Raw genomic sequence first — 15,014 nt, 5'->3', positions numbered from 1 at the left:
TTTTCAGAAAGAATTGTTGCTGCATAACATTTAGAGAAGGTTGTGAAAATTATGGATGAATTAATTTTATAATTTCAGAAACGATGTTTAATAGAGGAGAGGAGGGGGTTATGGAATAGTCATGGAATATGGAATACCTAAGATTTAGCTCTGTTTTTCATGCAGCCTTCAAGTGGAAATACACAGGATTAAAGGATTTCACCATTAACACCTCATTACCATTAGTTATGGATTGTGCTGAAAATGATTTTGTGAATTAATATGTAAAACCAGTAGGGTTGTTTTTAAAAAAATGTAAATGGTAGTCCATAATACATGTACTCCAGGGATGCTACGCCTGCGCCATTTGCGACAAACTGAGACAAAACGGCATAACTGCGCCATTTTGCGACATTCAGCTCAGTTTCTGCCAAAGCTGCGCCATTCTGAGACAAAACGTCCAAAATTTGGCAAACCTGAATTCAGTTTCAAATATTAATCCGCATTGCCGTGAGTCATTGGAGATCATTTTGCCGTTCACGTCTCCAAGGGATGAAAGACTTCCACGAAAAAGCGGAAATCCGCTTTTTTCTCCCAATTTTTAAAATTTTCGACCATGTTCCAAAAACTAAAATTTTTAGGGAGTCCAATTAGAGAAACCCAAGGAAAGTTCCTTACCGGAACGATAGTCGGATTCCCGCGACTTCCGCTATAGAGTGGAAAGGAGTCTAAGTGTTTCGTTTCGACCACCGATATATGATTTTTTTTTTCGTTTGGCTGATTTTCGGAATTTTAAATATTAGGAATTGCGCTGGAATATGCTAAAATCGCGATTTTTAATCAGACGATTTTAATATCAATCATCGATTTTCGTATTTAACTTATTTAAAACTTATGTGTTGCGACTTTTTTTATGCTGTTTAAAAATCGTACTAGCAATTCCTATTCACTCAATTTAAAAATTCAATATCGCGATCTGTATTCCCGCGAGTTTAAAATCCAACGTCGCGATTCGTATTCACGCATTTTTAAATCCAATATTGCGATTCGTTATCACGCAGTTGTAATATCAGATCCCGTTTTTCGTATTTGTACGCTATTTAAAAATTACTCATTGCGATTCGTATTCACGTGATCTAAAAATTATTCATCGTGATTCTTATTAACGCAATTTTAAAATCCGAAATAGTGATTCATATTGACGCGATTTTAAAATCCAATATCGTGATTTGTGTTTTTTAAATCCAGCTGCGCGATTCATATTCACGCGATTTTAAAATCCAATATCGTGATTTGTATTTTCGTGTTTTTAAAATCCAACAGCGTGATTCATATTCACATGATTTTATAATCCAAAATCGCGATTCATATTCACGCGATTTTAAAATCCAACCGCACGATTCATATTCACGTGATTTTAAAATCCGATATCGTGATTCATATTCACTTGATTTTAAAATCCAATATCGTGATTCATATTCACGCGATTTTGAAATCCAATATCTCGATTCATATTCACACGATTTTGTAATTCAATATCGCGATTCATATTCACGCGATTTTAAAACCCAAAATCGCAATTCATATTCACGCAATTTTAAAATCCAGTTTCACGATTCTAGAAAGAGGTAGAATTAAGTTTTTTCTTGAATTAGTTACTGTAAAGATGTGATATATTTTTCTACAGTTGTTGCATTTAAACAATTACTAAGTGCATTCATAATCACATTTTATGATTGTATATTTAGCTATACAAATTAAAAGAACATAGTCAACTAACTAATCTTGTGAATGCAAGAAAGTACAATCTACTAGTCAATGCCAATAAACTAAAAAGTTTACTTTTATACTCAATAAAGGATGCAAGTCATTTTAGAAAGAAAATTATATGTGTCTTTTTAAATTGTTTATAATAGTTTTTAAATATTTCTGTTTTGATATAAAAATGTATATATGCTAATTTTTGGCTATTAAGTGCTCCCTAAAATTTTCTTGAAAAATTCCGACCTAAAATATTTCAAAATTTTACTGCACCTCCTGAATTCTATCAAAGAGTGTTTTTTTTGTGTTATTTGCATTTTCTTAAACTCTCATTATTTAATTGCTGAATTTCTCTTTTAATTATTGAAATCTGTAGACATTTCATTGTAACTGAATAGTTATATATTTTGAAATGAAATTTGAGCTCAAAATGAAATGGGTATTTTCCCTTTTGAATTACTGAAACTAAATAGAAATTTCTTTTTAGAAAGTTAACACCATTATATTTTAAAAAATAAGAAAGTTAAAATTTACTTTGTAAAATTCTGGAACAGATACTATTCATTGGCATAAATGATAAATGCAATATATATGAAAACAACAGTTAACAATTTTGTGGACTCTTATAATCAATCATATGCAGGTTTTTAAAATCCTAGCAATAGTGAATGTATGTATAATTGTAGTACTCCTAGTATGCTATTAATGGTTTTATGGATCCTGAAAATTATCTTTATATTGTTATCAAACTGATTAATAATCATTTTAGCTGAGATAAACTGAGTGAAAAAAATAATTTTAGCTGAGACAAACTGAGCCAAAAAGAGATTTTAACTGAGACGAAATGCAATTTCTGGTGAGACAATTTGATATTTTGCGAGTAGCATCCCTGATGTACTCTCTTCTCTCTATATAGGCAAAGCATATAGGTATTATATTTGAAATTAATTATTTCCACAACAAGCATTGTTGCTTCTAGTAAAATAGAAGAGAATAATTTTTAAAATTGGTCTTAGATTAAGGTCCTTGAAAATTTTGTTTAGGTCCTTGAAAAGTCCTGGAAAGTCCTTGAATTTCAATCTCATCATAGAGTGGGAACCCTGATATTTTCAAATAATATTTTTAACATACTTTATTGTTTTTTGTAATTATTTTAAGGATTTAATAATCTCTCTATTTTACTTATATGATTAGGATTTTTAAAACAAATTTTCCGCTGTAATAAATTCTTCCACTGCTTTTATCAGTTTTTTTATTAATATCATAAATATTTATTTTCACAGCATTATCAAGCAAATATAACTTTTAAAAACACAGTTGTAATTTTTTGTAGAATGAATGTGAAGAAGTTACGGACTCTAATATTTTAAGCGTAGCTGCTGGGACAATTCCATTTATAGAAAATAATCCTGCAGTTCGTAGTACATTTACTTGTGTCGTAAGTATGTTTACTCTTTTTTCGCGTGATATAAGTATTTACACTGAGTTAAATTTTTACAGATTACCAATAGTTTTGATCCTTTCAAAACTGCACATTTTAATAAACTTTTTATTCCAGAAATTTCATTTTCTGTTATTTTGGCTTTTAAGTATTGAATTAAGAATTTGATAATCACAACGCATAAAATATAACAAGTGTTAGAAGAACATTGACGAAACAGTTATGATATCAACATGAGATAGAAAAGAAGTTCAACATATCATTTAATTGCTTAAGGTATTAAACCAATTTTGTTAAAATTCAAACTATAAACATAATTTTAAAAATATTTTTTTCTATGATTTCAAATTACGTTGGATATTTACGTTGAAAAATTTAGGGTTTTTTTCCCAACCCTAGATGATTTAATCACTATCTCTTACTAATCATTCAACTCAAAAGACTACGATTAGATTGATGTTTATTTTTATATTTCTTTTATTTACATTAAACAAATTAGCGTAATATCATTCCAATTTTTTTAAACTTTACATATGGATTAAACTTTACATTGGAGTTTGCTATCTTTGAAGAAATTATACTTTTACGGTAATATCTGTGTTTTGCAAAACTGGCAAAAGTCAGTTGTCTATTACACAAATGTTTAATAGTTAGCCAATTTCCTTTAAATCTAATAGAATAGGTATTCTATTATCAATTAGACTTTGTATTAAAACTGCATTTTTGATTTCAAAAGTAAGCTACTTTTTCTATAAATGTGCGCTGTTCCAATATATTTTCTTTTCATTTTTAACAATAATCAAGTGTTATAAAATACTAACTGATTGTAATATTTGCATATATTTAATTAAAGGATTTTTAGGGAAAATAATTTAGATACTTTTTTTGAATTTTCAGAAAAGCAGGCAAGCTATATCCTTTCCTTTCACAAATGCGAAATATCGTACTGATGTGAAGTACATGGAATTGACATCTCCTCAAAAACCACTTGTGAAAACAACCACCTATGATCATTATAATTTGGACAAATATCCTTTGGGTACAAATGTTGTAATAGCTATAATGTCATACTCAGTGAGTGGGACTTAATATATTTCCTTCTTTTTTCTTCAGAAAATTGTTCAAGAAAACTTTAAACGTAGTAATAATTAAGTAATCAAACCAATAAAAATACTATAATTAAATCAATAAAAATATTTCTTATGCTAAACTGAATAATGTATTTATCTTTTTATTGATTTTAAGTTTGATACTTCAGCTTATTGCTTCATTTTCTCCCCATAAGTGTATGATTATACAGTGAATAAAAAATAAAATATTAATTCAAAATCACTAACTTTTTTTCAGAAATTAATTTCTTTATAAATTACTTATTTTTTCCTGTTAATTTTAAACTTGATTTTTCTTGTTCCCTAATATTAATGTGTTGTTTCCTAACCAGAATTCCATAGCTATCCCTATTTTACTCAATTTTATTCCTTTGTTTAAAGCAAAGTTCTGATTTTAACAAATATTGCTTGTGAATCTCTGTCCTCAGAAATCAACTTCTTTAGGAATTGCAGCTTCAGTGATTAGAATGATAAATTGATCTAAATCAGTATTTGAAAAGTTCCTAAGTCTTTGAACCAGTCAAAAACTTTTGTCAACTAGTTAAAAAAATATAAGCATATATATTATGATTGGTATTTCGTCCACAAGAAAGCTACTTTTTTCAGGACTGGAAGAAACTAAAAAAAAAGCAAAAAAAACTAGTCAAAATAGAAGAAACTAAAAAAGACCAATGCAATTGTTTAGAAGTATTATAAGCGAAGTAAGATGAAAATAAGATTTCAACAAAATCAAGAAAACCTGTTTTTTTTTATTAATATAATTAAATATAATTAACATGTTTAATTATGTTTAAGCAATTAATTAAAATTAACTGAACCATTCCAAAATATTTCACAGAATTTAACTATTCCATTTAACTACAAATTATTATTAATAAATAGTTCAAAAATATCCCCTTTATTTCCTTAAATATGCTAGCATATTAAAAAAAAAACATATTTAAAGAATTCAAATATGCTTTTATATTGCTTTGCAACTTCCCTTAACATGCAAATAAACACTCATTTAAATTATATCTTATTAACGTATGTTAGAGAGGTGATTCCTCTCCTCCCCCCTATTTTAAATTAATTTTTTTAAATCCATTGAATAAATACAAACTTTAATACTACTTAAGGCAATATTTCATATAAATTCTTTAATAGTAATAATTAAACAATACTTAAAAATAATGGAATGATGAAAGGACAAAAATGACGTGAGTTGCATATGAAATATAGTGAGTTTTGGCATTAATTGTTTAATAATAAGTAAAGTATAAACTATTTATTTTAACATGCTAGGACTTACAGTTTAATAATATCAGAGTTTGTAGTTGTCCTGAAATTTCAGATTTTCTTGATAAAAAGATATTTTGTTTTTTGTCCTGATATTTTTTATTACATAGTATGTGTTCAGAACATGCCATTTTTTATCAATACTATTGCAGTTCCTAAAGTAATTTGTTGATTTGAATAATTAAAAGATTTGGATTTTAGAACCTAATATTTTTTTATTTTGATTAATATTCATTCAGGAAATTATTTTGGAATACAAATGCTAAGGCACACTATCACTTTGTTTTCGTTTTGAAATTATTGAAACCCCACTTAAAATATCTTATTAAAGAAGTAATGAACTTGATTGTAAATTTTAAATAAATATTAGTATGAAATAATTTTAAATAATTAACTGAGGTTTTTTTAATGCAACATTTTTATTAAAACTTCTTGATTCGCGATCGCAACACTCGAATACGCCATCTGGGGAGAGACCGGTTTCATGCCTTTAGCCCTTCTCCCTTCCCTCTCCTCCTCTTTTCAGTTGTAGAGGAATGTACTACGATATTTTCCCCTTTCTTAATATTTTCCCTTTTTATTTAATAAAAATATTTTTTAAAATTTCCATGATACTTTTCTTTAGGACTATGTTTAATGCAGTTTTCAGTTCCATATAGTTTTTCAAGTTAAACGATTTTAATCTATTTGAAAATCAAGAGAGAAACTAACGTACTTCCTTCCTCTATGACTTTCCACACGCTAATGGGGAAAGCATGTGAAGTGTTGCCATAGGAAAAGAGTTCTGCTCTACGCCACCTGCAGCCCATTTCGATCGCCAATTATTGATCTCAAACTGTTAAGAGTTGCTCAATCCTCCATTGATGAAATTTTGCTGTTAAAGTTATTTTAAGTTTTTTTTTTTTTTTTTTTTTTTTTTTTTTTTTTTTTTTCAAAATTAAGTAACTCTGGAATTAAAAATAGTATAGTTTTTTTTATCTATTTTTTGCGATAAAATTTACCCTTATTGTACCAAAAGTAGAGCAAATTGAACTTTTTTTCTGATTTGATGTTCATTGTCTTTGAAAGTAAACTGGTGTTTGCACATACTGTACCAAAAAATGTCATGGTTTTTCTTTAGCCTACAATTCTTTTTACACAATGCAGGATTAAATAAAATGAAATACAATGTAAATATTGTAAATAAATTCTGAATATTTTTTTTAGATTTGTGTTTTAATACTAAAAATAAATTTTGGAAATAATACAAAAATGAATAAAATCATAATACAATACACATTGTTAACACTTATAACAAAAAAATGTGAAACAGAAAAAAAAATCAAGCAAATACTCAAATTTTGTATTAAAAGAAAATAAAAAAATTTCAAACCATAAAGAGATTTTGCAAAATGAGCGAAGAGTTGGAAAAAAATTTAATAGCTTTTGACGCACTAAATGTTGATATCAGTAATAAACTGTCAAGAAGGAAAATGAGGTAGAATTGGTATTTTTATCAACAAAAAGAATATTCTTTTCAAATGTATGGCAAAATCTTTTTCTTTTTTTTTCTTTAGGAAAAATAACTTGGCTGGTAGTCATTTTCGCTTGTTCGCTTTACGAACATAAAAGGTTAAAAATTCATTGAAAAAATTAAGGTAAAATGATACTCGTTTTTCACTTTTCTGTATTGATATTAGTGATTAAAATGTCTTTATTTTACCCATTTTTGTATACTCTTTCTTCCTTTAACAACTATAAAATATACTATCCTCAATATATGTCTATATACATATAAAATTACTATATGAAAATTCATCAAGTCCTAAGTCATTTTCACATGTTTGCTGTATAAACATAAAAGATTAAAAACTCATTAAAAAATTAAGGTAAAAAGATACTCATTTTTCACTTTTCTCTATTGATATTAGTAATAAATTAAAATGTCTTCACTTTACCTTTTTATGCATACTCTTGCTCTCTTAAACAGCTGTAATATATACTATCCTCTTTCTCTGTATAAAATTTTTACATGAAAATTCATTAAGTCCTAAGAAATTTTAACATATTTGCTTTATAAACGTAAAAGGTTAACAGGGGTCTGTTTAGAAGAAATTTGGGTCCGTTAACGGACCCTTCACAAAATATCTTTTCATAAAAACGGACCCTTCACAAAATATTTTAACTTAGAAACGGACCCTTCACAAAATGATTTTTCTTTTAATCGGACCCTTCACACATTTGTTTATCTTCATTGTTGTTTTGTTAATTGAATAAACCCTTTCCAGGGCAAAAAACAGGAAAGATGGATGTAAACGAATTAAGTTTTGTCTTCGGCTGGCGATTCTTCCATTATTCGTCCGAAATTAATATTCTGCGTTTAGCTGTATAGGCTAAATACCAAATATTTGTATATTGCATCTCTAATTTAGAAGCAGCAATTGTTGTTTATTTTTTAAAATGTAATTTTTTTATTTATAATTTTACAGTGTTGAGCATAATCTTGTATGTCTTTATAATTTAAAAACTCCTTGAAAAAGTTTTTTTTTTTTGCAATAACGGGCCCTATTTGCACAAATTCATAAAAGCGGACCCTGGTTGAAAGAATGTGAGTAGTTTTTTCACAATTTCACGAAAAACGGACCTTTCATAAAATGTCTGGACAGACCCCTGGTTAAAGACTCAATAAAAAATTAAGTTAAAATGATGCTCGTTTTTCACTTTTCTGTATTGATTATAATAATAAATTAAAATGTCTTCATTTTACCCTTTTTTGTGTACTCTAGCTCTCTTAAACAGCTATAAAATATACTACTATCCTCAATATGTATGTATATATAAAATTACTATATGAAAATTCATTAGATCTTAACTAGGTATAAAACATTTGCCTTCAAACAGTTACCAATAAAAATCTTATTAATATTATTGTTGCAATTTTTTATCTCTACTTTTTTTTTATTTTAAGATTAATCATAATCTTTTAATATGATATTGAACTGTTTGTTAAAAAAAGGAATATAACAAAAGTTACAACAGAACAACTTGTCAGTCTGAATTTTATTCTTTAAGATGTATTACTAGACATAAATGTATTTCTTTCATTAATAAATAGTATGAAAATTAATTAAAAAAATCATATTTTAATATGTTTTGATAAATCTTTTTAATAAATCTTTGATTGTCATATAATCCTAATTAAAAATCATATGTAAGCAATTGTTGTAGAATCAGGAATCAAATTAAGGCCAGTCTTTTTCTGGTATGGTGATGCAAATATAATTAAAATAAAAGTTTGCAAAATATATTTCATACAGTTTAATAATTTTATATTGACTTGAAGGCTTCACTCTTGATTGCCATGATTATTGTGCTTTTAACTAATAAGATTGTTAACAGTTATCAGCTATGTATAGAATCTTTAAGGGACATTAAAAATGAACATAATGCATATGTAATTTAATGTTCAGATAAAGTTTGAATACTGTATATTATTTTGCAGGGTTATGACATGGAAGATTCTATTCTGATAAATAAGTCATCTGTTGAAAGAGGTTTAATGCGAGACATGGTTCAGAAAACTGTCATCTTCGATTTTCAAGACCTCGCCGACGAGCTGAAATGTAACGTAACAGAAATAAGTTTTCAAGCAAACTCTAATGACCCATATATTTCATTGAATCTGGACTCACAAGGTTTACCATATGTTGGGGCTAATATATTTCCTGATCAGCCTTTGTTAAGGTAAGTGATGATTTGCGTTTATTATAGCAAGTAGGGCAATACAAAATTAATTTCCAAACTTATTACATTTTAAATTAATATGAGATAATTTCTGTTGCTTTTTACACATATTTTTTTTTCTGCACGTAAAACTTAATTTGTTGCAAAAGCTTTTTAATCACTTTATGTTTCTAAGTTTTACCAGGTGTTATTGTCCTGCCAATTTGGAAAGATAATTTTAAATCACCTTTTATATATAATTTTTATTACTTTAATGTTACTATTGTTTTTTTTTAACAAATTATTTTTTGATCTTTGATAGATAGATTTTCTTAATGATAGATTTAAATAACATTATCTAAATGGGAGTATGAATGGGATCACTAAAAAAGTTCACTACAACCAAGTGTTCACTATATTCTAGGTTCACTGTAGCTGTATGATATCTATATATTATTGATCTATATAACACAATTCTGTAAACTGCAATTCTCCATAAATATCGAAGTAAAAAGCAGAAAAGTTAACTTGTGAAAGGTTATCATCACTTAACTCCAATTTTTCTTAGATTTAAATAACTTATTTTTGATTAATAAAGGTTAGGTATCAGTGTGGTGAAAATTGGTTCAGCAACATTATAAGTTTAATGGCTTCTTATAATTGCTACATTCAAGAACAGTAAGGTTAAAATTTATTGTACTTTTACAAGCCTTTTCCTGAGAGGAAAACTCTCAGTAAAATGTTGCTATTAATATACTTATGACTGCAACTTTTAGTTCATCATAACTGGCATAACTGTTGAAAAGCTGTGTATTTTTTCTAAATAAAATGCATAATTTTTTTTATCTTGTTAATTTTAAATTAATATCAACTGACCATACTAACATGCTATGAATTTTTATTGTTTTCCACAGTGTATACTGTAAGAAAAGTGGCACGTATATCATAAAATTATTCCAAGAAAAGAAAAAAGCAGTTATTCAATCTATTAGATTTATGGGTACACAAACTGCTACAGCCAATAATCCACTTCCTGACGAAACAAGGAAGATTGCCATAACATATGGCTTCAAAGTAAATTTTATTCTTCGTCTTTAATTACATTTAGTAACTAAACTAATAGCTTCTTTAAAATATTATATAGTTATTTTCCAACTGCAGCTATAACTTTTAAAAAAAAAAAAATTTTCTAGAGAATACCCGAAGTTGGTGATAAGTTTAGCAATCGTCACGGCCAAAAGGGTGTCTGCGGATACATAATGCCTGCTGAAGACCTTCCATTTTCCACCAGTGGCATAGTCCCAGACGTTCTTTTCAATCCTCATGGATTGCCTTCAAGAATGTCCATTGGTTAGTATTACTAGAAAATTTATTATTTTGTTACCCTAATCACAAACTGTTTGATAATGCTATTTATCAGTATTATATTTCTCTCAAATATATATCCATGTAAAGTACATTTGTATCAAAAATAAATTTGCTATTTTCTCTATTAAGCCTTTACTAGTTTTATTTTTAAAAATTCTATGTATTTAGCTTTATTTATAAAGGTAAGCTTTTAACTACTATGTTATGTGCGACTGCTAAAGCTATTTAGGACTAAAATTGTTTATGACTCACAATAAAGATGCGATTTTGTTAACTAGCAAGTAGCGAATTGCAAATTTAAAATATGCTATACAGAAAAACGCAGTAGCCAAAATTGCTAGTGTCCGGTGCTGGTCTGGTTTTTCCGTCTCTTTCCTCATGGTTTTTCAAATGCCAATATTTTAATATAACATTATTTAGGCACACACATTAGGAATTAGAATTGTCGCTTATGATATACTCTAATATTTTTTACACGATTGTTATTGCAACATCTGAAGTTTGATTTTGAATAAATACTTTTTAACATGCTTCATTTGTGGCAATTACATCATAAATCCACATCATTTTTAGACCATTTCTACATAGTTATACCAAACCCAGATATTTTAATATATAATTGTGGCATTCGAGTTTGAAATTTGAATAATAACTTTGTGGCTAACTTAATTCTTGAATATTTCATCTAACTTTTCTGACCGTTTTCTCCACTGTTATTTTTATTTTTACTATCCTTTTTTCATGGTTTTTCAACTAACAATATTTTTAATGTCATACTGTTATGACACAAATTCCAAATTAGAGTAATCACTTTTTAGGACGCGATATTTGTGACTGTACCATCGTAAATCAACGTGATATCTAATTGCTTTTTTACAGCACTAATTACTGTTATCTTTTACACCATTTTTAAAAAAACAATATTTTAAATATATTTTTACTATCAACTCAAAATTTCGTGTTTAACTTATGACTTGCGCAATTTTTGACCATGTTAGTTTACGTTGGTTGTTAGAAAACTTTTTTGGTAGATATTGTGATTTATTGATCTCAAATTTAATACATTATTACTATACGCAACATTTTGAAATGCGAGGATTTTGCATATTTAAATAATCAAATCATAAAATGCTCAAATTCATCTTTGTAATTTTCTCATTAAAAGCCTTCAATATTTTTTTTTGTTTTTGTTTTTTTTTGACAGATTTCTTTAGAAACTGTATTCCTTTGGCTTCTGTTTAAATGTGATAGCATAAATATTTTCTAAATGATACCTGAAGTGTAAATTATGGTTATGTTGATACTTGCCATTCACTATCTTTCAGTCTTTTGTGATTTAATGACTTTAGTGCACACAAAGTAACTTTTTTGTTATTGGAAAATGCACATCAAAGCCTTTTTTTGTTTAACTTAGCTTAAAATGTAGATCTTTTGTATTAATTTATTTTTGTATACCTAACTAACCTGAAATTATGCTTTTTTTTTTTTTTTTTGTAGGTATGATGTTAGAAATCATTGCATCAAAGTCAGCAATGGTTAATGGTCGAAGACAGAAAGTTGAACCTTTTGAATTTACTACTGAAACTGCTTTAGACACGTTCGGAAATTATCTGGCTAAAGGTTCAAAACTTTTTAATATGCTATAGTATGGGTTAAATTAATCCATAATTTCCAAACAATGAACATTAAAAAATTAACAAAAAACAGTTTAAATTTTGAAAAGGAACAATAAAAAGTTAAAAAGAAACTAAGTACAATTTCAATTAAGTCTGGTAATTGAGAGACCATTATTGTTCTTGCTTCCCAATATAATTTAGTGCTCTCTCGCTGTTATCCTGGGAATTTTTTTTAATATCTTCTCTATTTTCTTTTCTCTCTAGTTATACTTAATTGAAAAATCTTAAGTTTTTATATTTTTAATCTCACAATAAAATTATGAAGATAATTTCTCCTTGTCCTTGTTACTGTTTATGTAATTATAGGATGAGTAGTCTTAATTTTATTCGTTAACTCGCGTAATTTTTTATTAATTCTGCTTTATCACAAAAAAAATTTTAATCTATTATTTTAATCAATTGCCCTAAATTCATTTTTGAAAATTGAAAAGTAAGTTTAGTAGTAAAACCATTTGAAATATAATATCATTAATTGAGAAATATTTTCATACTTTAAGCTGTATATTACAGGGATGAGATTTTTTGGGGATTTCTGCTTTTGTCTCGAATTTCAGCCTTTTTATCGAAAACTCTGATTCTCTAAAAGTTTAGTTTATATATATATAAATATTACGCTTTTTCTGAAAACTCAGTCATTGAAATAAAATTATATATATTTCTGATTTTCATAGATAATCAGAAAATTAACGCTGCCAACCCTTACGCATTTTTACTTATTTTAGCCATTTTCTCCACTTATACGTGTAGGGAAAAAAAGTTTAGGTATTTAGCTCGTATATTCGTAATTCAGACATCTCTGTTTGCTGGCACGAAAGCAAACAAAATAATTTTAAAGAATAGCGGATTATTTGCGGTGAAAATATTTATATGCTCATTCAATTAATCTTGTAAATTTTTATTTATTATGGCTAAACAAAAACAATACAAAAAAGCCTTTAAGAAATCCCAAGCCCAGAATCTGCTAATGTATCGATTCTTATTCGCGCAATTTTAATATCGTTATTTAATCTTATAATATTTAAAAATAAATCGCGATTTGTATTTACGCATTTTTAAAACACTATGTAATGATTCGTATTCGCGTGAGATTCATATTTACGTGATTTAAAAGCCACATATCAGGATTCATATTCTCTAAATTAAAAATCAAATATTGCAATACTTATTCACACGATTTTAAATCTTGCATGGGATTCATATTCATATAATTTTGAAATTAATCATCGGGATTTATAATCACATGGTTTAAAGATCACACTTTTTTGTCAAATTTTTGGATATCATAGCTTCTACATATTTGTTTATAACATATATGTAGAAGCTATTCATTCTTGGATTTTCTCTTTTTTGCTCTCTGACTACTCTTATCCCTGAAATAAATTCAAAACTCATTGTAAATTTTATAGGATGTTGCATAAAAAAGGAAATGCTCTTGTTATTTAATTTTTTTCTTAGTTATATCATGGATTATATGATTATTAAGATAAATAAATGAGTGTTTATTTCTTATATTCTTTTTCTTTATTAACTAACTTTATTAAAATTTTGTATTCCTTTAGCTGGGTTCGATTTCTATGGGACTGAAAAATTTTATAGTGGAACATCTGGTAATGAACTGGAAGCTGATATTTATTGTGGATCTGTTTATTACTTTCGATTACACCATGTTGTGGAAGAAAAATATCAAGTATATGCTTTTTAATTTATTAAAAATTTGTCTTTTACAAAATGTAGTAGCTAAAAGCTGTTCGCATATTCAATAAAACGATTGATTATTTATTATGGGACCATTCTCTATGAATGAGATTATTTCTCATGGGACCATTCTCTATCAGTGAGATTATTTCTCATGGGACCATTCTCTATGAATGATAAGTACAGGAAAACAACAAATTCTAGTCAACATAAAAATTTAATTATGACTTGAAAATGTAAGTAACAAGGAAATAAAAATTAGTATTAAAATATCTAAGAAAAAATTTTGATTGAAAAGTTATGAACTTACTGCAAAAATATTTATGATGCAAAAGAAAGATCAGGGTGTATACCGTTTTTAAAAAGTAAATAAAGGTGCTCATTTTTATTTTAAAAGCCTAAAAGATGCTTTTTCATTGGGTGTTTTTAAAAATCGTTTAATTTTCCCTTTTCCAAAATGGCATACTATTTTTTCTTTACTTTGTCAATTTTAGCCACAAATTATGCACATTCTATTCAACGTTTTCACAATTCATTCAGCCACTATCCACTTTGGAGTACCATTAGTCTGTAGGGTATGAAAGTGCCAATCATTTTATATGCTTAATGGCATACTTGTGTGTTTGCATGTGCTTATAGTGAGCTTGATTCGGTGGGAATAATTTTTGCACTCTCTGGTGCAACTCTGCTGCATTTTACAAGAGATTCTCAATTCCAGGCTTCATTTTCTGCCTTCTGAAATCGAACCGAAAAGTCTCTTAAAATTTTGCTGATCATGGGGACTAACTAAACATTTCTAAAAAATTTTGCTTAATAGCCAAAGAAAATTTTATTTCTCTTGTTAATTTCATCATTGAAGTGCCATCGCCTTTATCACTGACAATCTAATTTCTTCTCAAGCTTATCTATTTATAGATTAGTACCATAATCCTTAAAACTGTACTGGAGGATCATGAGCAGTAAAGAATCACCAAGCTTCATGTCCTCAAAATTTCAATCTCCCTT

At 27.4% G+C, this 15,014-nt stretch overlaps 1 protein-coding gene across 2 annotated transcripts in view; it reads left to right on the top strand.

The window, feature by feature from the left end:
* LOC107441938 (DNA-directed RNA polymerase I subunit RPA2) overlaps positions 1 to 15,014 on the top strand; it is a 79,620-nt gene that overhangs the window by 57,252 nt on the left and 7,354 nt on the right. For both annotated transcript variants that reach the window (XM_043048096.3, XM_043048094.3), the window contains 7 exons: positions 3,074 to 3,178; positions 4,079 to 4,255; positions 9,050 to 9,291; positions 10,185 to 10,344; positions 10,464 to 10,620; positions 12,136 to 12,258; positions 13,874 to 14,001. In XM_043048096.3, coding sequence (XP_042904030.2) covers positions 3,074 to 3,178; positions 4,079 to 4,255; positions 9,050 to 9,291; positions 10,185 to 10,344; positions 10,464 to 10,620; positions 12,136 to 12,258; positions 13,874 to 14,001 — 1,092 coding nt within the window. The remainder of the gene's footprint in view (positions 1 to 3,073; positions 3,179 to 4,078; positions 4,256 to 9,049; positions 9,292 to 10,184; positions 10,345 to 10,463; positions 10,621 to 12,135; positions 12,259 to 13,873; positions 14,002 to 15,014) is intronic.

This window comes from Parasteatoda tepidariorum, chromosome 7 (assembly GCF_982258835.1).
Source record: "Parasteatoda tepidariorum strain Cologne lab strain chromosome 7, Ptep-v5.0, whole genome shotgun sequence".
NCBI classification, from domain to species: domain Eukaryota; kingdom Metazoa; phylum Arthropoda; class Arachnida; order Araneae; family Theridiidae; genus Parasteatoda; species Parasteatoda tepidariorum.
Note: the sequence above shows the minus strand (reverse complement) of the source record. Positions and strands in the feature narration are given on the sequence as shown.